This window comes from Schistocerca serialis, chromosome 4 (genome assembly GCF_023864345.2).
Source record: "Schistocerca serialis cubense isolate TAMUIC-IGC-003099 chromosome 4, iqSchSeri2.2, whole genome shotgun sequence".
Taxonomy (NCBI): Eukaryota; Metazoa; Arthropoda; class Insecta; order Orthoptera; family Acrididae; genus Schistocerca; species Schistocerca serialis.
The window spans coordinates 475,882,097-475,908,185 of NC_064641.1; the positions used below are offsets into that span (position 1 = coordinate 475,882,097).

Genomic DNA, 26,089 nt, shown 5'->3' on the forward strand with positions numbered 1-26,089 from the left:
TTTTGCAAGAGTTGGCATTACAGTGAACTTGGAAAAATCTGAATTTGGTCGTTCTCAGGTGAAACTTCTTGGTCACATTATTTCTACAGAAGGTATTCTTCCTGATCCAGAGAAACTAGATGCTATTCGTAATTATGCTGTTCCTACCACAAAACGTGATGTTCGTAGTTTCCTTGGTGTCTGTAATTTTCTTAGACGCTTTGTTAGATTGGACGATTTGGCCACACCTCGTTTTTGCGATCTATCTGGAAAGTTCTTTTTTAACGAAAATCGGTCGGCAACTCTGTTTGGTTAGTTTGTATTCCTGATGAGTGGATCAATAAATTGATTGGTACACACATTTCAGTTATGCACACTTTGGTCCCAGAAAATGCTTTCATAAATTACGAGAAAATTGCTACTTCAGTAATATGGAAAAACGTATTCGATCTGTTCTTGCCAAATGCAAATTATGTCAAAAGGCTAAGCCGCCAACTATTTCTCACAGAGCACCGTTGTTTCCTATCATTCCAGAGAAATTAAAGGGGATGGCTGCAGTCGATTTGTTCGGTCCAGTGGTTCGTTCTACTAATGGTTTTGCGTACATTTTGGTAGCAGTGGAACTGACATCAAAATATGTGTGTTTTACACCGTTACGCAAAGCAACAGCTCGTTCAGTATCTAACGCTTTCATCAAACATTTTCTTAAAGCAGTGGGTCATGTTGATAAGGTTATATCAGATAATGGATCACAGTTTCGCTCTAAAATTTGGCTTCGTACTCTATGGCGTCGTAAGATTAAACCAATCTTCATTTCACTTTTTCACCCTCAATCTAACGCTTCAGAGAGATGGATGAAGGAAATCAATAAATTGTGTCGTCTTTATTGTCATCAGAATCACAGAACTTGGGATCAGTATCTTCATATTTTTCAAAACATTCTGAATGAACTTCCTAATGATTCAACTTCTTTACCACCTATACTGATATTAAAAAACAAAGCACCGACAAATCGTATTTCTGAAATCGTTCCTTTTCCGCCTACACGGAAACTGCGGCATTCCGAAGTTGTGAACCTGGCTCTGCAAAATATTGCATCTGCGGCTGCTAGAAGAGAGAAATCAGCTAAGCGTCCTGGTCGTTTAAAAATCTTGTCAGTTGGTCAAAAGGTGTTAATTAAGTCTCATCGTTTGTCTCACAAAGGAAAAGGCTTGTGTCGCAAATTTTTTCTGCTTTATAACGGTCCATATAGAGTTCGCAAAATTATTCATGATAACACTGTCGAAGTAGAAACTCTTAAATCTCGACGCTCTAAGGGAATACATCATATATCTAACGTTAAAATTTTTGTGGAATGACATACTTTAGAGAAACTAACAGCTACATGTAAACATGCACAGAATACAAGGATACCGCGCTGTGTTTTGGCGGCGGCACATACTCAAAGCAACAGACAAGTCTGCGCGCCGCACAAGGCAGTCGTTGACCGCAAACAATTACTTCCTACGTCACGCGCCTACAGCTGATCGAGCGCTCAGTGCGAATGCACTGACAGCCGTAAACAAATACACAGTTTAATTTCTCCGATTAAATTCAGTATAAAGCTATAGTGACTTGATGAATTATGTTATTAACGTTCAGTATTTTTCAGGATACGGTTCTATTAAATATTTAAGAACTTCAGGTAAATTCTGTGCGTGTCTGACGTTAAGAGGACTTGCTATCGAGAAATTTTCAGGAAAAATGTAATTTCGAAGAAGAAACTAATATACTAAAAAGGTAACTATTAATTGAGTTTATTTTTCAGGTAACATATTTCCACTTAGGTACGTACTTTAGACGTAATTTACTGCTCGCGATTACGTGATTCAGACTTTGTGCTAAATTTCATGTTCTATGAATTTACGTGTGAAGCGACGTGCTTGCGTACATTAACTGATTTTGACAATGATTGATTAATGAACAGGATTGTTAATTGTGTATATTATGCATCGCTTGGCTGCACTGCTTTTTCACTGATGTCACATTTTTTTTTACTATGTGCCAGCTGTGCTTATTTCTTTAAATTATAATTGTCACATGATTAATTGTGCTGATATAATTATGTATGTAAGTTATACTTTGTGATTTATCTGCTTGCGCCTTCATGTTTACTTATTAAGATTACATACGAACATTTATTTGCTTATGCTGATATGATGCTAATGACCTGTTTATTACGTAAGATATATGTTTGCTGCTGTGTGTATGGATTGCATATTTATACATTTCTGTTTGTTGTCATAACTACTGTTTAATTTGGTATATAGAAATGCTGATATACTGTGTACAAACATAGAGTTTAGGTCACACTACGGTATTAATTATAGATTGTTCGCTTGGCAGAGCCTCGTTGTAGGAATTGTGCTGCATCCACTTGTTGACATTCTGTTCTCTACTGGTATATTTACTCGCTATTGCATGTTTTGCTTACGCTCAGTGCCTTATATTTTTAAGATAAGAAAATGAACTGCTATAATTCGACGAACGACATTAGTACAAGAAACTTCATAGAAGTCACATGAGCTGGAGGTTTTATGAAAGCTGTATAAATTTATGCTAATAGGAAGGAACCTAACGACATGACATACCAACACTAGGGTTAGACCATTGACAGCTATTACACTGCATTCTTCGTGAGCAATTGAAATGGGAAGTGACACTTGACACAAAAAATACTCCACATGTTTGCTTCTGCCATGATTCTTGGTGTACACACTGTGAAATATTATGATCATTCATACTACGTAATCGTACTTAATTACTGAGAGTTATTCGAACTAAAGGCTGTTAGAGGTCATGTATGCATTTCTTTTGTTTAATGATGGACAAGGTAACCAAAATGTATTTTATAATTCATAATGAGTAGAAGATTTGGGTCAGATGGACTATACAGAGGTTGTGTGTGGACATTGTGTCTTCGGATTGTATGGGATGATGAACTGAAGTTTGCACTAGGATTTTATCTGTACTTGTTCGAGGAGACTGACTAGAGGAAAGAGTTGTTATGGAAGTGAAATGATATTGGTGCTAAGGTTTATATGTATCGACCTATTGAAGAGGTATTATTGAGGTATTGAGATTATGTGAAGTTGATGATTATTGGAGTTTTGGTGGACAAGAGGTAAGGTAAATGATATTGATGATGAGGTTTATATGTATCGACGTAAGAGGTATTATTGAAGTATTAAGATTATGTGATGCTGATGATTATTGGAGTTTTGGTGGATAAGAGGTAAAGTAAGTGAGGAGCATATTTTTTTTTATTGGTTTTATGGAACAAGGAGGATGAGGATGGCAGACTAGAACACTCAAGTAGAAGGAAGATATACACACACTTTGTTAAATCAATAAGCAGTACATTTTTTTTTTTTTTTTTTTTTTTTTTTTTTTTTTTTTTTTTTTTTTTGTAGAGAGGAAGCATTTGCATATCTTGGCTTACTGACAGTTGTTCAGCAACCGTACATTTTGATCTGGGTTGGCAAACATTGGTCTTGACATGATGACTATGATGTACACTAACTATTATTGACTGTTATACATTGCTGCCACTACTACTTGATACACATGATGAACATCAAATTTTGACAGAATTGCATTTACACAGTTAACACTATTCAATTACACAGTAGTACTTAATGTGGATGAAAGATGAGTGAGTGTATTTTGTGTGTTTTCCTTTCCTAATCCCAAATTTGGTACCGACCTATCTCCTAAATATTATTTTACTTGTTCGTTGTGGCTTGCACTGACACCCATAAATATTATAGGTTTACTGATATTTGTGTATTGTACTCGTATTAGTTAATATGACAATTATCTGATATCATTTGTGTGTTTCTTATAATTTGTATGTTTAGTGTAAGAGCATTGATAATAGCTTTGTAAAAGCAATTGTGTGTGCATTCAAACTATTGTTCATGCCTGAACTGTCTGATTAGTGATGGTGAATGTTATGGACTGTTACCTGCACTTGTTCAACATAATGCGTGTCACTTAGAAATGTTTAATTTCTGCTGATGAACTGTGTGATCAGTGATAGTGAATATTATGGACTGTTACTTGCCCTTTTTCTACATGATTGGTGCCACTAGGATATGTTTAATTTTTGCTTATAAACTCTGATGAACATTGTGATTAGTGATAGTGAATATTATGGACTGCTGTCTGGACCTGCTCTTCATTGCTAGGTGCCACTGATGAACTGCTTCTACTGACATAATGTCACTTATTGGTGTCTGCACCTGCTCAACATTGCTGGGTGCCACTGACGGACTGCTTCTACTGAGATAATGTCACTTGTTGATGTCTGCACCTGTTCAACAATGCTGGGTGCCACTGATGGACTGCTTCTACTGAAAAGATGTCACCTGTTGGTGTCTGTACTTGCTCAACATTGCTAAGTGCCACTAATGGAACTGCTTCTGCTGAATGATGTCACTTATTGGTGTCTGCATCTACTCAACATTGCTGGGTGCCACTAATGGAACTGTTTCTGCTGAGTGATGTCACTTGTTGCTGTCTGCACCTACTCAACATTGCTGGGTGCCACTGATGAACTGCTTCTACTGACATAATGTCACTTGTTGGTGTCTGCACCTGCTCAACATTGCTGGGTGCCACTGATGAACTGCTTCTACTGAAATAATGTCACTTGTTGGTTTCTGCACCTGTCCAACATTGCTGGGTGCCACTAATGGAACTTCTTCTACTGAAATGATGTCACTTGTTGGTGTCTGCACCTGTTCAACATTACTGGGTGCCACTGATGGACTGCATCTATTGAAATAATGTCACTTGTTGGTGTCTGCAACTGTTCAACATTGCTGGGTGCCACAGATGGAACTGCTTCTACTGAAATGTTGTCACTTGTTGCTGTCTGCACCTGTTCAACATTACTGGGTGCGACTGATGGAACTCATTCTACTGAAATAATATCACTTGTTGCTGTTTGCACCTGCTCAACATTGCTGGGTGCCACTGACGGACTGCTTCTACTGAGATAATGTCACTTGTTGGTGTCTGCACCTGTTCAACAATGTTGGGTGCCACTGATGGACTGCTTCTACTGAAAAGATGTCACCTGTTGGTGTCTGTACTTGCTCAACATTGCTGAGTGCCACTAATGGAACTTCTTCTGCTGAATGATGTCACTTGTTGGTGTCTGCACCTGTTGACCATTGCTGGGTGCTACTGCTGGAACTAATCATTGAAAGCATTTTATGTGAACATTCGTATAAACTGATTTTTTGTGTATTGTGTGAACTATTATGTAAAGTCACATGTATGAAGGAATTTGTATTGCTTACTGTATTTTATATATTAGATTATTGAAAGGTCAGTGCAAAGCCAAAATTTTATCTAATTATGTGATAATTACGTATTACTATTATCTTTTATTTTTGTCTGTATTTTTGTGGACGAATTTGGTGGTATTTTCACCACCAATGCTGGCAAAAATACCATCAAATTCTGGCCCGTGGAGGAGGGGCATATGAAAGGTGGCTACACTGAGCCACAGCGCCAGAGATTGCGCCAAAGAGTATTATTCCACCGCCTCCACTGGCAGTACTTGTCGAGAACTCGTAGTAGAGAGTACTTGCTGAGATGTCGTAGTGAAAGGTTCTTGTCGAGAAGTCGTAGTGGAGAGTGCTTGTTCCATGTTTTGTGCAGTTGTTTGATGGGCTAGACAGCAGATGTTATTCGAATGGAGATATTGTAATGACCAGAGTGCTTTTCGTCAATATATATGAAGGTAAAATATTCCCTGTTTTTTTCATTATTTCAGTGTCTTAAATAATGCGTCATTACAGGTTCAGCCAACAAAGCATCTGGCTCGTGTTCTTGTATTAGAGTGTAATTCTGGTTTCCTTACGCAATTATAGTATTTACAGTTTTTTTTAATTACTTCAGTATAAATGATATTTAAAATTTCTTGTCTTATTGAAGAAGAACCGTGCCAGATGTATACGTTGAATCACACTTCCACACACAGAACAGTTACACTTGTGCTTTGTTGTTGCGTTGGTTTTATAGCTGCTGGGGACTTAATTAATTAATTGTGTTAATGGAAAATTTCATTCCATTCTTTGTTGTTATTCTATGCAGTCAGATTGCGTACTAAAACTAGTCAGGGCCAATCGTTTACGAGACTGCGTAACCGTACAGTCAGCTACTAAAAATATTTGCATATTTATATAATTAAGCCCCCATGCACTATTTACGACTCTTACTTTGTTTTATGTAGAGGAAGAGCACTGTATATGCACACATTGCAACTCCGCAGCCAGTGGGCATCCACATGAGTTTCGAATGACTATGAAAGCCCCGCAAGTGGCTATGTCATTAGGCTGGGCACTGTCAATTATCTTCGGCAACTTCCGCCAAGCTGTGGGAAGTTTATTCGCCCTCTCCTTTCGTGATTTCCCTAAATCGCTCCAGGCAAATGCCGGGATGGTTCCTTTGAAAGGGCACGGTCGAGTTCCTTCCCCGTCCTTTCCTAATCCGATGAGACCGATGACCTCGCTGTTTGGTCTCTTCCCCCAAATAACCCAACCAACCATCTCCTTGTCGCACACGTTAACTTGACCACCACGCCGATCCGGCATGCCGCTGCAAGCAAGGGAAGTGGAACGTAAAATGCCTTCGTGGGCAATGATGACGACTTGTTATTAATGAGAGAAAATGTAACGCCTACAGCCGTCCTTATGATTTTATTTATTTTATAGCTACCAGTTTTGGCGCTTCAATGCGCCATCTTCAGGCTTAGTTGATGCTAAAGGGTTTGACACTATCCCTGTATATACTGCATCAGTAGCCCACATAACTGGGTACGCAATCTGACTTGCTGGCAGTTGGTGGATGGAGTGCTGACACCAAAGTTTTCAGATAGTCTGCGTAACCAGTTATGTTGCCCACTGATGCGGCATATATAGTGATCGTATCAACCCCTTCAACATCAACTGCAGCCTCAAGATGGCGCATTGAAGGGTCGAAACTTGTAACTACAAAATAAGTAAAATCATAAGGACGGCTTCTAACATTCTGCGTAGTGTCTGTCTGTTCTAAGTCGTGTCTCCCTACCGCTTTCGCGCAACGACGCTCTGAGCGTGTTTTTCAGGGAATTGACTAGTTTGAACCTGGGACCTGTTGCTGGTAAGGAGACGCCAGACTACACATGATATGTAGAGTTCAGAAGAGTTCAGTGAGAGTAGCGATGATATAATCAAATACTTAATGATTTCAGGGTCAGCTCCACTGCACTCCCTGTAAAAGAATCTTAATACTAACTAAATTTAGTGGAAGGGGTTCAAGGCTTTCCTATTTTTAGTTAGCTGGTAAAATAACGTCGAAAAAAGCAGTTAAGTTTACCATTGGAAATTTGATTCTACTCACAAAACATTGTTTATAAATTGCACTATTGATAAAAGGAAATGTTTTAATACAGGATGATAAAAACCAACTGTGTTCAACAAAAATGTGAACGAATATTCCCTGAATGGGTTTCCAAGTTCTACAATGGATCTAAGGATGACCTATGCCATATCACATCTATAATCTAGGTTTAAGTTAAGTTTCATAAAAGAGAAAACCATCCAAATGATATACAGTGACCTCAATTATCATTAATTACTTATTTAACTTGTCGTAAATTACAGTGGCCGATGTGGCTTCTCAACAATTATATAACAGAAAAATCATCGTATTTCAGATTTTAACTTACGTAGCAAATGTGAATACCATGAACTTTAATTGACGATCGACACTAGTATTACGCAAAAAGGGGGTGAATAGATGATACTTCTGCAGTTCTGAGTGAAGTCTTATGCGCTCAAAAATGCGGCATCGCGTGCGTTCATTACCTTGTCGGTGTTTAGGCAGCGTCAGGGGGCGGCGGGCGACCCAGCTCCTCACATCTCGCCGTCTCGGAAGCAACTCTCTCCTAACTTCTCCTTACTAAGATTTACCGAAGTTGGTTTAGAAAAAGCTATCTGGCTGTGTTTTCAACTGACCAATCAGGGTCTCAATGTTAACCTTAAGCTCCGCCTACAAAATTCTGTCTATCCAATGAGAAACGTTATACTTTTCGTGGTGGGGCAATGTTTTTAACGTTTGCAACGTAACAGAGACGCGAAAAAGTCTCACGCTAAAACTTGCAGCTAGTGTGGTCCTTTCAGTGTTATCGTAAGATCTATACTGTTCTTCTGGAGGGCTCTATCTTTTAACATGGGCTGGGGGGTGGTTTTGGCGGTCAGCTGGCGACGTGGGTGTCCGTCCCTTGTCGTAGGGTCTCCTAGCGTACACGGTTCTGCTCTCGGTTTCTGTTCTCGTTTCTCCCCTCGCAACTGCGTCTGTTTCACAGTGGGAAGGTATGACATGCATTTAGGCGTTCTTGTGTTAGTCTGTGGTATTCCATTTGCTTACTCGTTGATCGTATTACTTTGGTTAATTTAATGTCAGGATTCATTTGGAATTATGTGACATACTGCCGGATTTGCTATCATGTCAAGGTTTTCATGGAAGGTGTTGGATTTGCCTGACGCCTTACAGGCTGTAGGCGTTTCGTTTTCTCACAATAGTGAACAGCCAAAGGCCCGAAGACCTCCTGTCAAAAGGATAGACATACAAAAACTTGTTATTAACGTCATTCAACTTACTGATGATGGGAAGCAGAAAGGGGCAAAATTTTCCAGTTGAGTACGGGAAGTCGATAGAGTGGAAACTGCAGTACAAGGAACATTATAATGAGTTCGGTGGGATTCAAAATCAAATGGCTCCAAGCACTATGTGACTTAACATCTGAGGTCATCAGTCCCCTAGACTTAGAACTACTTAAACCTAACTAACCTAAGGACATCACACACATCCATGCCAGAGGCAGGATTCGAACCTGCGACCTTAGCAGCAGCATGGTTCCGGACTAAAGCGCCTAGAACTACTCAGCCACAGCGGCCGGCAGGTGGGATTCATTTACTCCAAAAAAGAACAAAATTAACGCAATAAGTATCCGATTGATATGGATCCGTTCGTTATTAGGCAGCAGTTTCTGCAATTTATGAGCCGTACAAAGCAATAACAAGTTTGAGAAAATTTGACAGTTGTTGTCTAGCAGAAGTTGAGTGTGAGGCTAGCAACGAAACTCTGAAAAAAATGTTCAGTCTGTGAGATTTGGTTTCAAAAGGTGTCAGAATGAACAAGTTATGGTATTCGAACAGGACGAAATAGTTTCAAACAGGCATAGTGTGTCAGATTTTTATGAAAAGAAAATTTGACACCAGTATTAAACCAGCCAGTAGTTTATTCAGATCCGTTACACTGCGCATGAATACTGGCACCGAGACGTCATTTCCCTTACACTTTTGTAGAAAATGCTGTGTTCTTTTCTTATACTTGTTATTATGTTTTGGATTTCCTGTCAAACAGGAACGAAAATGATTTATGTATGACCTGATCTGATTTTTGCCTTGTATCCTGTGAAGATAGTCCGTGACTGATATTGAGGTTGAAATAAAAACAGCCGATGGTCAAAATACGTTTCTTCAATTAACAGCTGCTGAATGTGACCTAACCAAAACATAAACAATTTAATTGCGAATGCAGAGTAATCGTGTAGATGTTTGAGCAGATATTGCGCAGAGGATCTCTCTGAAAGAGCAGCAGTTGTGTAAGAAGTAGTGCACGCAGCAGACGGCTTGCTCGCTGGTACGCTGAGAGGGCGCCGTCTTGTCCGCAGAGTGGCGGCGATGCAGCAGCCGTGAGGCGGCATGGGGGACCACGACCGCATCCGGCTGGTGCTGCTCGGCGGCGCCGGCGTCGGCAAGAGCGCCATCGTCAAGCGTTTCCTCTTCAACACCTTCACCGACAAATACCGCAGCACCGTCGAGGACCTCTTCTCTCGGGAGTACGATCTGGGACCAGTTTCGCTCAAGGTACCTACCTGTTCACTGCATACCCAGTTTCAATGCAATATTGTCAAAAATGTCTTCCCTCACATTGTCTGTACGGCATGTCTCTTTTTCGCACTCGTACACCTCCTACTTTTGTCTATGGCTATATAGGGTGTTCACATGAAACCTCAGTCACTAAACAAATGAATTTTTTTTTTAAATGTGCTATGAGAGATGCTTGCAGTTTGCGGCATCATGTAAAGCAGGGCCGGCCATAGCGTGCTAGACTGCACGCAGGTTGTGTGTACAGGCCGCGTGCGGGCAGAGGCTCGGCCTGTCTTGGGTGCGCTCTTCCTTCGTGGAAGCGATCGGTTCAGTGCGACACTTCATTTCGTATTGCGGTGTGGCATTTTTCGGTCGGCACAACTCTCTTCATTTCAGCAGAATCATGGTGTCACTGTTGTTTACCCTTCGCTATTTATTCGTGTTATGGAAGGACATTCACAGCGGATCCAGTGGCTGTATGCACAAAAAGAGGCAGTCTAGCGTTCTACCATCACAAGACTTTAAAACTGAATAGGAATGACAGTAGAGAGGGATGAGAATTCTCAATATATACACTAGCTGGAAAAAATTAGTACACCCTTCTAGAGGTTTTCAGTTGGTTTCCAGTTCACTCAAGATTTATGGTTGCAACAGTGCATATGGAGTACATGAAATGATTACACTTACAGATAAATAGTACAAGTGGTTCTAAAATACCAGGTATCGACCAATGTTGAAACACTCATATTAGAACGTGGTGTAGCACCCAAAGGTAGCAATGCAGACGCTGGCTCTGGGATACGCCTGCTTGAACTGTTCACGCAGTTCTGTACGACTTGTCGGTTGACGAATCACAGGAATCACTTCTCATCCCATCATATCCCACATTTGCTCGACTCGAAGCAAGTCCTGAAATCGTGCTGGCCCGAGAAGTTTCTGCACGTCCTACAGAGCATGTTGAGTTTCACTCGTAGTATGTGTGCGAGCATTATTCCGTTGGAACAACACATCACCTTTCTGTTGCAATAATGTCAAAATAACGGGCCTAACATCATCGTGCGCGCACCGAGTGCAGGTGCCGTCTCCTCCAGAAACACCACAGGTGAATGAGACTTGTAGCTTATTGTACCTCAGACCATAAAGAACCAGGATATCTTGCACTTATGCACTCTACGAGACAACACTCACCAGGTCTACATCCTGCGCTCAAACGACCACCACTTGCGTGCAGGAAGAATTTGCTTTCATATGAAGACCACGGAACGCCATTCCACCTTCCAAGTGATCCTCTGACGGCACCAGTCGAGCTCTGCACGTCGATGCTGTGGCGTGAGTGGAAGACGGGCTAGAGGCGTGCGTGCCCGTAGTCCCACTGCTAATAAACAGTTCGCAACAGTTCGTGTTGACACGTCTGGGCTCACAACCTGTCTAACCTGCGCTGTGGTAACTGTACGATCTCCCGCTGGTGCCATTACAGTATGACGATTCTGCCGTACGTCTGTGCTACTTGACATCTGGCACCTCGTCTACCCTCCTCAGTCCTACGAAAATTTTTATTTACATGTTTTATATTTTCTTCTATGTTTTGCTTATTAGCAATACTAGAAACACAAGAAAAATGTTTAAAAAATCATTCATTGCTCCTAGTCCTACAAAGGAATGTCCTTCACAGGGAACGTTAGCACTCAAGGTGTAATGAAATTCCACAAATCATATTTCATTAATAACATTATTTTTAGTTTTATCGATGCATTATTTATTTAAATTACTACGAAAATACATTTTATTGTTACTAAATTGTACCTAGGTATATCTACTGAACAAAAGGAAAGTAGATCAGAAAAAAAATTGGAATACAATAATCATTTATTTCTGATGACAATTTAATTCATTTAATCTTCACAGCTCGTGATAAAGCTTGAAGCAGTTGCGTGTATCTTGGAGGCAGAGGAAAGCTTTGCAGCTTTGCAGCCTTATTAGCTCAACACCTAGGAAATCCACAGCGAAGTCTGGTAACCAGTCGAGGAAATTCTGGTAGATTTTTAGTTCGAAGGGCATCAGGAGGGTGATCAGCTCTACATTTTGAACGCTTTCGTGCTGGGTTCACGTGTATGCCATAGATATTCCTCGTACTTTACTCTGAACCAGAGGTAGTCTAGAACGTCATTCCAATGTACCCAAAACAGCGTGATCACATCTGTGCTCTAGCCATGAAGCACAAATAGCGAAATCAATGAAGTGCATAATCACTTTTACAGTCCAATTCTTAGTTCTGCCACTTATTCTATAATAACTGATCCAACTGTCGAGAAAGTCGACACCTCCCAAAACTTGAATTGTAGGTGTTTACAATTGTGGGATGGTCCACTTGAATCTACTTTTTTCTTTCCTGCGCCAGCTGCGACATGTATCAACTGGATTTACTCCTTCTCTACTGGACATGAAGGTAATAGGGCGATTGTCGAACCACTTCACTGCACAAACTTGGCCATCACTTCTCACTAGCTGATCAATGGATCCCCTACCATTTTTCTTCATATCCTTGTCCAATGGTAGTTTGGAAGCATTTGAAATTCTTGTGTCTCAGCTTCACTGTGCAATTTGTCAAAAAGCTACTCTGATGTGAAATAACGGTCCATATATATGGTCACTCTAGGAGGAAGAGTGGCTGTCAGTTGTATAACAACTTTTTCCACCTACATCCATATTTTAATGTTGAGTGTCAGTCACTACAGGATCACCTTTCTCTTGGTAAAAGGATAAATCTAAAGGAAGACCATCAGTTGCAACTAGTACAAAATTATTTAGTACACAAGGGTTAGGTTTCCATTTTATGACCTGTCTTGCTGGACTGTGACTCCAACATGGAATCATCTGTTCATCAAAAGAAACGTTAGTGGGCCTGGGGTTCAATCTGCAACTATTCCGTACACTTTCAAGATTACGTTGTATTTTACAAAATCTATTATTTTGTTTTACTTTGAGGGACATTTCATCATCATAAACAAATTTCAAATGTCCCCTAATTGTAAAATACCTGATACAGCAATTTCTTTAGCAAGCCTTTCATCCTAGTTTCTTTGGCCCAGTACATCCTAATCCTAGGATAGCACAAGTGTGACATCATCACTGTTGCAGAGAAAAACCTTTTCATTTCATCTACAGTACATTTCAGCACTCTCCCAGTATTTTTAAGACACCTTCTGTTTGTATATTTGGTGAGGGTGCTAAACATAATTTCTGGCAGATATTTACTCACACAGTCATGTGGTGGTAAGTTCACACCGACTGCAACTTGTTCGTCATACTCAGGTGCAGGTGGTAAGGGGAAAAAATCCAAAGCCTTCTTCCAAAATTTTCTGTCTGTGGTAGATTGACTAGAGCAGATTCTTTCATATCTGCTATCGTTCCTGTCTTCAGCTTTGTCTTCATCTTCATTAGCTATATCTAATTGATGTTAATTACTAACATGGTAATCTGGATCTGTCCAGATATCATCATTATCATCATCATCATCATCACCATCATGAGAGCTCCAATTCACTCACATCTCCATGAAATAATTCATTTAAAATATCTTCAAATGCCTTTGAATCTGAAAAAAATTCGAAATTAGGCCTAAAAATTGTAGAATTGTTCACCTGTAGATTACAGTTTCCAGAAACATAATTAATATTAATCTAATATTCACTACAGAATATAAAATGAACAATTAAAATGTTATTTTTGTAAAAAAAAGATGAAATATATTTTGTTGACAAATCGCTTATACATTACACCAAGTCCTGAAGTCCCCTGTAGGGTACACTCGAATTTCAATACATTTCTCAAAGACAATTGTAAAATTATTAAAATTATAATTTTAAATAATTATTCTCCGACTATTCATTTACATTATCCCATATAAATTATAGTTATTAAAATAGAATAAAGTAGTGATAAGATACTTACAAAGGACCTCTCCTCTGAAAACACGCTTTCTTCTCTCAGCCATTTTCTATTCTGCCTGGCGACAATGTGATTTAACACAATGATGATGAACTGCTATTGCAAGAGGTTCTGCTATCTCTGAACGTCCTCCAAAAACACTTTTCAGTGCTGCCAACATGATACGAGCTCGGGGATGAAATTACAAATACTGTTATGTGTTATGTCCCCCATAGGGAACACCAGAACTGAGGAAGCTACGGGTGCGAAAATGTTCATGTGACTACTGAAACCGTCATCGATCCACAACTGACGCAACGCGTGCAACTTGTATGGCATTTCTGCTGAAGTACCATCCCAACACTCGGAAGGCCACAATTTGGTCCTTTTCAAATTCGCTTATTTGCCTTTGGCTGTACGAAGTACGAGTGTGTCTCCGTAGCAGGTTGCCTACTTGCTTCAGACGTCTGCACCACATTAACCCTTCTAGGTATGATCACTCCCTATTAAAGGGTAGACACAGAAGGCGCTCTGGTAACTGCACCACTACGCATCTGTTGGCGGATGACAGTGAAACACCGTTATTATTGAATTTATGAAATAAAAAGGATGCAGACTTCGCATTTCAAATATACTTGGTTCTATATTGCCCACAGTAAGACATTGCAAGGTGAGAAACAATTTATTTCTGATTTGATTGGCATGCACTAAAAAAGAAAGTCACATCGTAGCAGGAACAAATTCTGACACAGTCCAGTTCCCTGAACTCGCTGGCGTTATGGAAAAAGTGAGTTCTGAAGGAAGAATAGTTTTCTAAACAAGGATGGTTCCCTAAATTTTTGAGAACACTGCCAATCGTATTTCAGCTTTCGAAACCGGTCGCCGTTTCAGTTGAAAGTATCTCCGTGCATATGAAGATGCAACTGACTGGTCTGCAGCGTAATCCCAGTTTCATAGACAAATCATTTCAGGTTAAAACTGTTGAGGACAACTACACTGTTTTCCTCAGATAGAGTTTCCACATTCCCATAATGAAGTTGCAAAAGTGCTACAAGATTTTCGATTATTAAACTAAATAAGTCACGATTAAGGCGCAACCAGAGTGCTAAAATCTGTGCAATTGTCTGCATCTGTCCTATTTCGACTGTTTATACCAGTTGAAAATCAAGTCTGCAGTGCGTCAAAAATAATTAAATATGACTGAAAAATTGGTTTTGTTTTTGATCCATGTTGTTGAGAAATGTGAAGTATAACACCAGGTCGTATTCAGAGCGACTGCATTGCAATTTATATCCAGTGCCTTTGCGCGATTCTGTAACCAGCTTCAGGCTCTAACAACCTTACCACAACAAAGGTCAAAATTTAATGATTGTGGTGTTGCTCACACTGCTAAATACTGCATTTTCGGGCAACAACAAAGTTACTATGTGGCCGGTGTCAATAGAGCACAGTTAATAAAGTCATTTCATGTAATAATGAATAAACTAGGCACTCATCTTTTCGTGTTTCCCACGCTGGTCTCGTTGTAAAATCATGGCTCAATCGTCGAAAATCTAGGTGGTGATGATTCCAAGCTCGGATGCAAAGAGGCCTAGGTTTTATTCTGCTATATTCAAAAATTTTGTAGATGCGCTTCACAAACCATTCTTGAAGATTAAACCTTTCAAAGTTAGCACAATGGTGATGTAAAAAAATAATCAGCACTCCGAATTCAAGTTACACTTCTTTTTTATTGCTTTTGTTGCAATGGCACGTAACACACAAAACATCACTTCACAATACAAAACATACTGGAAAACCTCTTCCTCACTGTTGAAGTTCACATTTTATAAACTGGCTACAATATACGTCTTTCCAACATGACGTCCAACACTTGACTTTTTCAAGGTCCGACTTTCTAACAAATAACTAATAATCGCTTACGCGCCCAAAAATCAGTGTTACAAGTACGTCAAAGATCATAGTGACAAAAGAAAGAATACACATAAGAATAATATCATTGCAACATAAACATATCGATGTATCAAAGTATCTGTATATTAATGAAATCAAATCTGAATGTTGTCTCAGAAATATGTCAACTACTTTACAGAAACACAGTAGAATATTACTGGTATCGAGAGGTTCAGGTGAGCTGCCGTAATGGTTGTGTAATTCAAGTTCCATTACAAGGCCTAATGAAAGACACAAAATTTTTGTAACACTACGCCCAAGGATATGTCCACGTTCGTAAATCACACCTAGTTTAGCTCGCGAAATTAATGAAAAGTAAGCCGCGGGATAAGAACACCACACTAATGATTTGGCGGCAAAATCTTACCTATGAACAACCACTCCGAATAACTACAATAAAAGGATCTTTCTCACCAATATCGCGGACCTGGTAGCGCCACATCTAACCTGCAGTATAATCGTCCAGCCGTAGCAAGTACCCACGAAGAAGAATGGTTCAAAGCTATCCGCAAGCATGTATTCAAAAAATGCTAGTAGGGTGATCGGCTGAAAACACCCGCAACCATTATAGATGACCTCGCTTCCCGCCAAACGTCTCAAAGAGACAACGCAAAGAATATGTAATGTATAACTTATATCCGTACCGCTTACAGAACATCTTTGGAAAGTATCAACAAAGACAAATTCATTAATTACTGAATGATAATTACTAAAAAATTAGAACTGGCCGTTTAGCGGGCAACATTGATTGCTGAATTGGTCCAGTTACGTTTATGTGACAAAGTTAATTTTAACCCATCATTAAACACTGGTCATCGATGCACTACACTGTATTGTTGTAAAGATACCATTAGTTGGCCTGTGCTCCACGTGCAGTTACACAATTTGTTGACGCCGCTGGGATTAAGGAAAGCGTTGTGTCAGCAATGTAAACACATTACTATTTTCTGTGCCTGTATTACCCTGCCCTCATGTTCAACCGTCCTCCGCACACAATTACGCCATTTCTTGAAGCACTGGGCTGTGACATCGACGCCACTGGGAATTAACGCTTGTGAGAGATGCGACAGCTTGGGAGCTCTGGGAATTCAGAAGAGTCGCGGTACTGTAATGTGAGCGCCTCTGGTTAGTTCACAGCCAGAGCTAGTGAAAACAGTTGATGACATCAGCTCCCCGCGTTTCCTTGCGATGAACTGTAGTACTCTACTCGACATCTTGCCAACATGCAAACACAAAAACATTATGGCCACATTGAGAACTATGGGCTATGCGGTCGCAGAACACACCGAGCGAGGGGTTTAAACCCGCGTGCGGCCATGCTGATTTTTGTTTTCCTTTATTTTCCTAAATCGCTTCAGGCAAGTGCCGGGATAGTTCCTTTGAAAGAGCACGGTCGATTTCCTTCCTCATCCTTCCCTCATCCGATAGAGCCTATGACCTCGCCGTTATGTGTCCTCCCCCAAATCGACCGACCTACCATCGGAGTACACCTACTTGATCTCGTGTCCTGGATGCCTGCGAAACTGTTGTTCACTAATTCACAATAGCTTTTTGTTTGACAGAGGGCCACAGGGGCATATCTTAATTGATAACAGTTCGTAAATGACGGTTTTTATCAATTGAGGAAGCTGAGAACTTTGCCTACCCAAGCTAACTGTTATTCTGCGGCATTCGGTAACAACTCCCTATCACCATATAACACTGAATTTATACACACCAGAAGACGCAACTTTAAAGTTACGAAGCCTGTTGTATGGGTCTCCAATCGTCTTGAGTAAATACAGTTCCAGAGTAATATTGGATTTTTCATACAGTTTTATAATACAATAATTTTAACATCCGTATGCAAAGACCTGTCATACTGTATGAATTGGTCAATTATGTATAATTCAAAAGCCCTTGCAACATTTCTTGATCGTTGTAAAACTGCATGACTTCTACAGTCAGGAGATCACAGTATTTTCCAGAATGATATTTCTAATTCTAAATGGACCATTATTATAATGACTGAACTTCTTTATTTCATTGCTCAATGAAGAGAATTCAGTATGCACTTTAATTAAGACCCAGTCCCCTACTCTGTATTTCATTCGTTTCACTGTCCTGCCATGTGAACATTTTCTGTCTTCTACTTTTTTATTCATTGCCTCTAAAGCTGTTGTAAGTCGTTCCTCTTGTGTTACATCATCCCTCTGTGAAGAATTAATTTAATCATCGAAAATAGCGTCCAGTTTTTTGCCAATGAGAAGAGCAGTACATGATAGTAACCCTGTTGGATCATGATACAAACTGCTGATAACTATTTCAGAGACACCTAATTCTTCAATCCAGTTCTTGTGCTTCTTTCCACAGTGGACACAGAATATACATTCCATCTCAGGCATTAAACATTCTGGTGGGTTTTATGCTGGTCAATGAGACGATATGAAAATGTGCCATTTTCCCTGTTTCTGTTCCTGTATGAAGTACTTCCAAAGATTTTAACGAAACATTGGCTATTGTCTGAAGATATGCAGTCGGGTTTGATGGTATATACACAAAATATTCGCTTTTCAGTTTTTTAATCATAGGATTGCTATCAGCTTTTCTTTCAGACAGAATCATACAAATTTCAAGAAAATATCCATAACAAACATAATTTCTGTGAAATTTTCTTTGGTGTGTGTGGCCATAGCCTATAAAAATCAATTGCTTAAATCTCTAAAGGTTTCTGTGGTTTGATGCTGTGCATGAACCTTCATCTTCAACAGTAGAAACTTTAGGTTCCTGATATAGATCACAGTACATTCCGTGCCATGTTATCGAAAAGTATTTTCTTGCAACTTCATCATTTATTCCGTGGTCTGACGTGAGTGTAGGTAACATGCTCATATTTTATAAGTTCATCTACAATCTGTCTGGGTACACTTCTGCTTAACATGTGATCGTGCCTTAAATAATATTTATCTATCTTGTCTTTGTTAGGATCTTCGTATCTTTCTTTGACCATATTAAGAACTTCATCTGCCTCCTATTCTTATCCGATATTGCATCGAAATTTTCGTAAAAAACGTTCACCTTCTACATCTCTTATAAAAGGAATGTTAACGTCTTTCTGCCTGAAATGAGCAACTTTAATATATCCATGTACCTTGGACGCTATTGAAAGAGCATCTGGAACAGTACTTTTCCGTTCTGGTACATGCAGAATCTTGAAATCATATTCTTTATGTACTAATGCCCACCGGGTTAGCCTGTTGTGCATTAATTCGCTATTTAACGAGATTTAATGTGCCTTGTAGTCTGTAGCAACGGTACAATGTCTTCCTAGCAAGTATAAGCAAAACTTTTTAAACCCCCATACAATGGCAAGTACTTTTCGTACCATGACTGTGTATTTTCTCTCTTAGATTGAAACGGCGCAGTTCGCAAATGTGATAATGAGATGTTCATTGACTTCATCAACTTCACTCGCTTCATACACATCTAAACCAAGGATATAAACGTCGAAATCCATATCAAAATAGAAATTTTAGTTCAGATCAGGATGATGAAGTGTTGGTGTCTCGCACAGTAATTTTTCATTTAATTCAAATGCTGACATCTTGGGTTGTTGGGAGTTCTGCCAGATATCAGCGTCGTACTTGCACGATATTTCGGTCACGTAGCTCGTGATCTTCATCAGGTGCGACCTGAGACCGCTTCTCGATTGGACCTGGTCCAGTATTTATGCCTATGGCCTTCCCCCTCCACCAACGGCTGCAGGCGCTTCCTCTGCTGTCAGCGCCCATTCCCTGCGACCTGCTGGAGCGTTGCTGCTCCGTTTTCCGTCCGCTGCGGTTCTAGGTGTCCCCTCTGCGGTCCGCGCCCACCAAACCCGCTCCTGGGGGTTTCATCTACGGTCTGGGGCACCAAGCGTTCCCCCTGCGGTCCGCGCCCGCTCACCACGACCTGTTGGAGCGTTGCCGCCCCGTTTTTCGTCCGCTGCGGCTCTGGATGTTCCCTCTGCAGTCCGCGCCCACCAGTCCCACTTCTGGGTGTTCCATCTTCGGTCTGGTGCGCCTGGCAGTCCGTCAGTGGCTCGGTTTCCATCTCCATGTCTCTGGTTCTTCTGTTTGTGTAGTGTTGCAGCTGGCCCCATTGCTCCTTTAACCATTCCAGAGCCGGATCCCAGGCTCTGCTTAGCTGGTACCCTGTGTCATGGTTCATAAGATCATCAGCCATTTTAATTTCTATCGATTCTCTTATAACACTGTCCCAAAATCTGAATGTTTGTGCTAGATTCTTGGTATCCTCATACTTCATGGCATGATCTAGTTCTAGACAGTGTTCAGCAATGGCTGAATTAGTCACCTGTCTTAATCTAGTGTGCCTCTGATGTTCTTTGCATCTGATCTCCACAGTTCTTGTCGTCTGGCCAATGTAGGACATGCCACATTGACAAGATATATTGTAAATCCCTGGTTTTCGTAACCCCAGGTCGTCTTTGACACTCCCCAGCAGTCCCCTGATCTTGTTGGATGGACAGAAAACACACTTGATATTGTGTTTACAGAGGATCCTACTGATTCTGGCAGAAATAGAGCCAGCATAGGGCATATATGCCACCTTCTCTGCTTCATCTTGGTCTTCTTCAGGAACCTGTGGTATAGTGGCTGGTTGGAGTGCCCTCTCGATTTGTCTGCCCGTGTATCCATTCTCGGAGAAAACTGTTTTGAGACGTTCTATCTCTATAGGTAGATTCTCTTGGTCTGACAGGGCACGTGCTCTGTGGACCAAAGTCTTCAGAACCCCATTCTTCTGTGCAGGGTGGTGACAGCTGCTGGCCTGCAGATATAAATCAGTGTGTGTTGGTTTTCGGTACACACTGTGGCCAATTGATCCATCTGCTTTCCTCTGGACTAGTACATCTAGAAATGGCAGCTGGCCATTTTTCTCCAGTTCCATGGTGAACTTGACATTAGGGTGGCAAGAGTTAAGATGTTCAAGAAACTCATTGAGCCTGTCCATCCCATGTGGCCAGATCACGAAGGTGTCATCCACGTACCTAAAGAAGCATGTGGGTTTAAATGTGGCTGTCTCCAATGCCCTCTCCTCAAAACTCTCCATAAACATGTTGGCAACCACAGGGGACAGTGGGCTGCCCATAGCTACACCTTCAGTTTGCTCGTAATATTGGTGTCTGTACAGGAAATACGTGGATGTCAGTGTATGACTGAACAGGTCCAACAGAGCACCGTCAAATTTGTCTGCAATCAGTTCCAGTGAGTCCTTCAGTGGGACCCTGGTGAACACCGATACCACATCAAAACTAACCATGATGTCCGAATCTGTGATGTGCACTTGCTTGAGGCGTTGCAGGAAATCTTCTGAGTTGCGGATGTGGTGAATACATTTCCCCACATATGGAGACAGGAGACCTTTCAAGTACTTGGCTGTTGTGTACGTAGTTGCCCCAATATTACTGACACTTGGACGCAGGTGCACGCCCTCCTTGTGTATTTTAGGCAGACCATACAATCTAGGTGGCACTGGCGCTTTTTCCCGTAGTTGTCTGATGATCTTATCGGGCATCCCTGTTTCCTTCAAGAGAGCGCTAGTCTTCTTGGCCACCTTGTCCGTGGGATCACACTCCAGAATTCTGTATGCAGGGTCCTCCAGAAGTTGGCGTACTTTCTCATCATAATCCACCCGCTGCAAGATGACAGTGGAGTTCCCTTTGTCTGCTGGCAGTACCACAATGCTGTTGTCTTCCAGTAGTTTCTTGAGTGCAAGCCTCTCTTCGGTTGTTATGTTCGATTTCGGCGGCCTGGCCTTGGTGAGGGCCCTGCAGGTCTCTCGGCGGACTTCCTCTGCCACATTAGGTGGAAGTGTGGCTGCAACGTGCTCTACTGCACTGACGAAACCTGAAATGGGTACGTTTCTAGGTGTCGTAGCAAAGTTGAGACCCTTGCTGAGTACCTTTAACGTTGTATCATCAAACTGTATGCCACTCAGATTCGTCACAGTGCGTGTCTCTTCCATCTGCTGTGCTTTCTTACTCATGCGGTCAAACTTTGCAGATTGGCAAGATGAGGCATTCCTTCTAGCACACTCAGCTAAAGACCAGGAGGCATGGTCTACCCAATCCCGATCTTCTCTTGTTAAGGAGGCTGCCATGTACAGATGAATGTGTAACAGCTACCTGGCCCCAACATCTAACCTGTGGCGCATATCTCGAATCCTCTCTCTCACCAGTGCCATGCTAGCTCTGCGTTTTATCTTGTTCGCCGCTCAGGAGTTGATGTGATGTTTAATTCTGGCAAGTACTGGTACCACTTCTCCATCTCGACACCTCAGCGAAAAACTGAGAGAACTTTGCATCTTCCCTTTCTTCTGCCGTAGCTGGTCCAGCTTCTTGATATTCTGATACATCTCCTCCCTGTAGAGACTTTTGATGTAACTCTTCAGGCTTTCCTGCCGATCTAATGACATCTTGGGTTGTCGGGTGTTCTGCCAGATATCATCGTCGTACTTGCACGATATTTCGGTCACGTAGCTCGTGACCTTCATCAGGTGCGACCTGAGACCGCTCCTCGAGTGGACCTGGTCCAGTATTTATGCCTATGGCCTTCCCCCTCCACCAACGGCTGCAGGCGCTTCCTCTGTGGTCCGCACCCATTCCCTGCGACCTGCTGGAGCGTAGCTGCTCCGTTTTCCGTCCGCTGCGGTTCTAGGTGTTCCCTCTGCGGTCTGCGTCCACCAAACCCGCTCCTGGAGGTTTCATCTACGGTCTGGGACACCAAGGGTTCCCCCTGCGGTCCGCGCCCGCTCACCACGACCTGTTGGAGCGTTGCCGCCAGTTTTTCGTCCGCTGCGGCTCTGGATGTTCCCTCTGTGGTCCCCGCCCACCAGTCCCACTTCTGGGTGTTCCATCTTCGGTCTGGTGCGCCTGGCAGTCCGTCAGTGGCTCGGTTTCCATCTCCATGTCTCTGGTTCTTCTGTTTGTGTAGTGTTGCAGCTGGGCCCGTTGCTCCTTTAACAATTCCAGAGCCGGATCCCAGGCTCTGCTTAGCTGGTACCCTGTGTCACGGTTCATAAGATCGTCAGCCATTTTAATTTCTATCGATTCTCTTATAACACTGTCCCAAAATCTGGGTGTTTGTGCTAGAATCTTGGTATCCTCATACTTCATGGCATGATCTAGTTCTAGACAGTGTTCAGCAATGGCTGACTTAGTCACCTGTCTTAATCTAGTGTGCCTCTGATGTTCTTTGCATCTGATCTCCACAGTTCTTGTCGTCTGGCCAATGTAGGACATGCCACATTGACAAGGTTTATTGTAAATCCCTGGTTTTCGTAACCCCAGGTCGTCTTTGACACTCCCCAGCAGTCCCCTGATCTTGTTGGATGGACAGAAAACACACTTGATATTGTGTTTACAGAGGATCCTACTGATTCTGGCAGAAATAGAGCCAGCATAGGGCATATATGCCACCTTCTCTGCTTCATCTTGGTCTTCTTCAGGAACCTGTGGTATAGTGGCTGGTTGGAGTGCCCTCTCAATTTGTCTGTCCGTGTATCCATTCTCGGAGGAAACTGTTTTGAGACGTTCTATCTCTATAGGTAGATTCTCTTGGTCTGACAGGGCACGTGCTCTGTGGACCAAAGTCTTCAGAACCCCATTCTTCTGTGCAGGGTGGTGACAGCTGCTGGCCTGCAGATATAAATCAGTGTGTGTTGGTTTTCGGTACACACTGTGGCCAATTGATCCATCTGCTTTCCTCTGGACTAGTACATCTAGAAATGGCAGCTGGCCATTCTTCTCCAGTTCCATGGTGAACTTGATATTAGGGTGGCATGACTTAAGATGTTCAAGAAACTCATTGAGCCTGTCCATCCCATGTGGCCAGATCACGAAGGTGTCATTCACATACCTAAAGAAGCATGTGGGTTTAAATGTGGCTGTCTCCAATGCCCTCTCCTCAAAACTCTCCATAAACATGTTGGCAACCACAGGGGACAGTGGGCTGCCCATAGCTACACCTTCAGTTTGCTCGTAATATTGGTTTCTGTACAGGAAATACGTGGATGTCAGTGTATGACTGAACAGGTCCAACAGAGCACCGTCAAATTTCTCTGCAATCAGTTCCAGTGAGTCCTTCAGTGGGACCCTGGTGAACACCGATACCACATCAAAATGGTGAATACATTTCCCCACATATGGAGACAGGAGACCTTTCAAGTACTTGGCTGTTGTGTACGTAGGTGCCCCAATATTACTGACAATTGGACGTAGGGGCACGCCCTCCTTGTGTATTTTAGGCAGACCATACAGTCTAGGTGGCACTGGCGCTTTTTCCCGTAGTTGTCTGATGATCTTATCGGGCATCCCTGTTTCCTTCAAGAGAGCACTAGTCTTCTTGGCCACCTTGTCCGTGGGATCACACTCCAGAATTCTGTATGCAGGGTCCTCCAGAAGTTGGCGTACTTTCTCATCATAATCCACCTGCTGCAAGATGACAGTGGAGTTCCCTTTGTCTGCTGGCAGTACCACAATGCTGTTGTCTTCCAGGAGTTTCTTGAGTGCAAGCCCCTCCTCGGTTGTTATGTTCGATTTCGGCGGCCTGGCCTTGGTGAGGGCCCTGCAGGTCTCTCGGCGGACTTCCTCTGCCACATTAGGTGGAAGTGTGGCTGCAACGTGCTCTACTGCACTGACGAAACCTGAAATGGGTACGTTTCTAGGTGTCTTAGCAAAGTTGAGACCCTTGCTGAGTACCTTTAACGTTGTATCATCAAACTGTATGCCACTCAGATTCGTCACAGTGCGTGTCTCTTCCATCTGCTGTGCTTTCTTACTCATGCGGTCAAACTTTGCAGATTGGCAAGATGAGGCATTCCTTCTAGCACACTCAGCTAAAGACCAGGAGGCATGGTCTACCCAATCCCGATCTTCCCTTGTTAAGGAGGCTGCCATGTACAGATGAATGTGTAACAGCTACCTGGCCCCAACATCTAACCTGTGGCGCATATCTCGAATCCTCTCTGTCACTGAGCTACGTGACCGAAATATCGTGCAAGTACGACGCTGATATCCGGCAGAACACCCGACAACCCAAGATGTCATTAGATCGCCGCGAAAGCCTGAAGAGTTACAATTCAAATGCTTCTTGATGTTCCTCACAACGCATTCTTCTTTGAAAGCTTCATGGGCGCAGACAAGATGTACCTAACGATTAATCAGCGATAGAAGCTGGAAACACCTAGAAAAGATTTGAGTTCTTTGCAGCTCTTCTGAGTGAGAGAATTCCTTATATCTTCCATTTCCTTTAGGCCCGTTTCACTTCAACTTGTAGAAATTATATAACCAAGGAATTTAACCTACGATTATCGAATTCTGGTTTCTCTAAATTGATCATTATAAGAGTTCGCCTAAAGGCTTCTAGGACTTAGCATAGAATTTCTAAATTTCATCCCATGAAGTGGTGCTAATTAGAATATTAAATAGTACGTGCTTATTCTATGAAGTGGCGCTGATTAGAACACCATCTATGAAGAGGAGAACATGCCTCAGTAACTCAACTTCATTGAGTGCTCTCATAAGGGCTGCTGATGAGACTGAAAGAATGAACAGCGTTCTGTTAAACTGATAGTATATTCCATTATGTAAAATGGCAATGTACTTTCTGCTATCTTCATCTAACACTAGTTGCTGTTAACTACTCATTAGCTCAAGTCTGCTTAAGCATTTTACTCCTATCAACTGTTGTGGAAGAGATTTCAAATTTTGCAGTTGTTCACTTTGAGGCAGAATGATGCAGTTCACTACATGAGTGCCTATAAGTATACACGCTGTGCCACCCTTCTTTGTTATGGTGTGAACTGAATTATAAAATCCACTCTCTGGTCGTTCACTTATGTGATTTTCCAACATTCTCTTCACTCCTTTATTCATTGCTTCTCTCTTGGTCAAAGGTATCATACAAGATTTACTGTGAAGTGGTTCATGATTAATAGTAAATGAAAATCACCAGTTTGCTTTTGTTCTACAATATTACTTTTATTGTTAACCGGTTTTAGGCTTACAAGGCCATCTTCAGACATTTACTGAGTATTATCACCAAAGAAGTTAAATGTTAGCAGACAACATTCGAAGAGAAGTAACACATCTAGACTGAAGTAGAAACATACAGTAAGTAACGTCTTTGCAATGAAAAAGTAAAAACTGAACAGTACATAAATAACAATGGAGTAGACAGGAAAACCTTTAGCACAAAATAGGAGTAGCATGCCTACATAAC

General features: G+C 41.7%; 1 protein-coding gene across 1 annotated transcript in view; it reads left to right on the forward strand.

Annotated features, from left to right (window-relative positions):
* Window positions 1–26,089, forward strand: part of LOC126475150 (GTP-binding protein Di-Ras1) — a 1,323,975-nt gene that overhangs the window by 1,244,545 nt on the left and 53,341 nt on the right. The window contains exon 5 of the mRNA XM_050102765.1: window positions 9,752–9,947. Within this exon, the coding sequence (XP_049958722.1) occupies window positions 9,783–9,947 (165 nt within the window). The 5' untranslated portion in view covers window positions 9,752–9,782. The remainder of the gene's footprint in view (window positions 1–9,751; window positions 9,948–26,089) is intronic.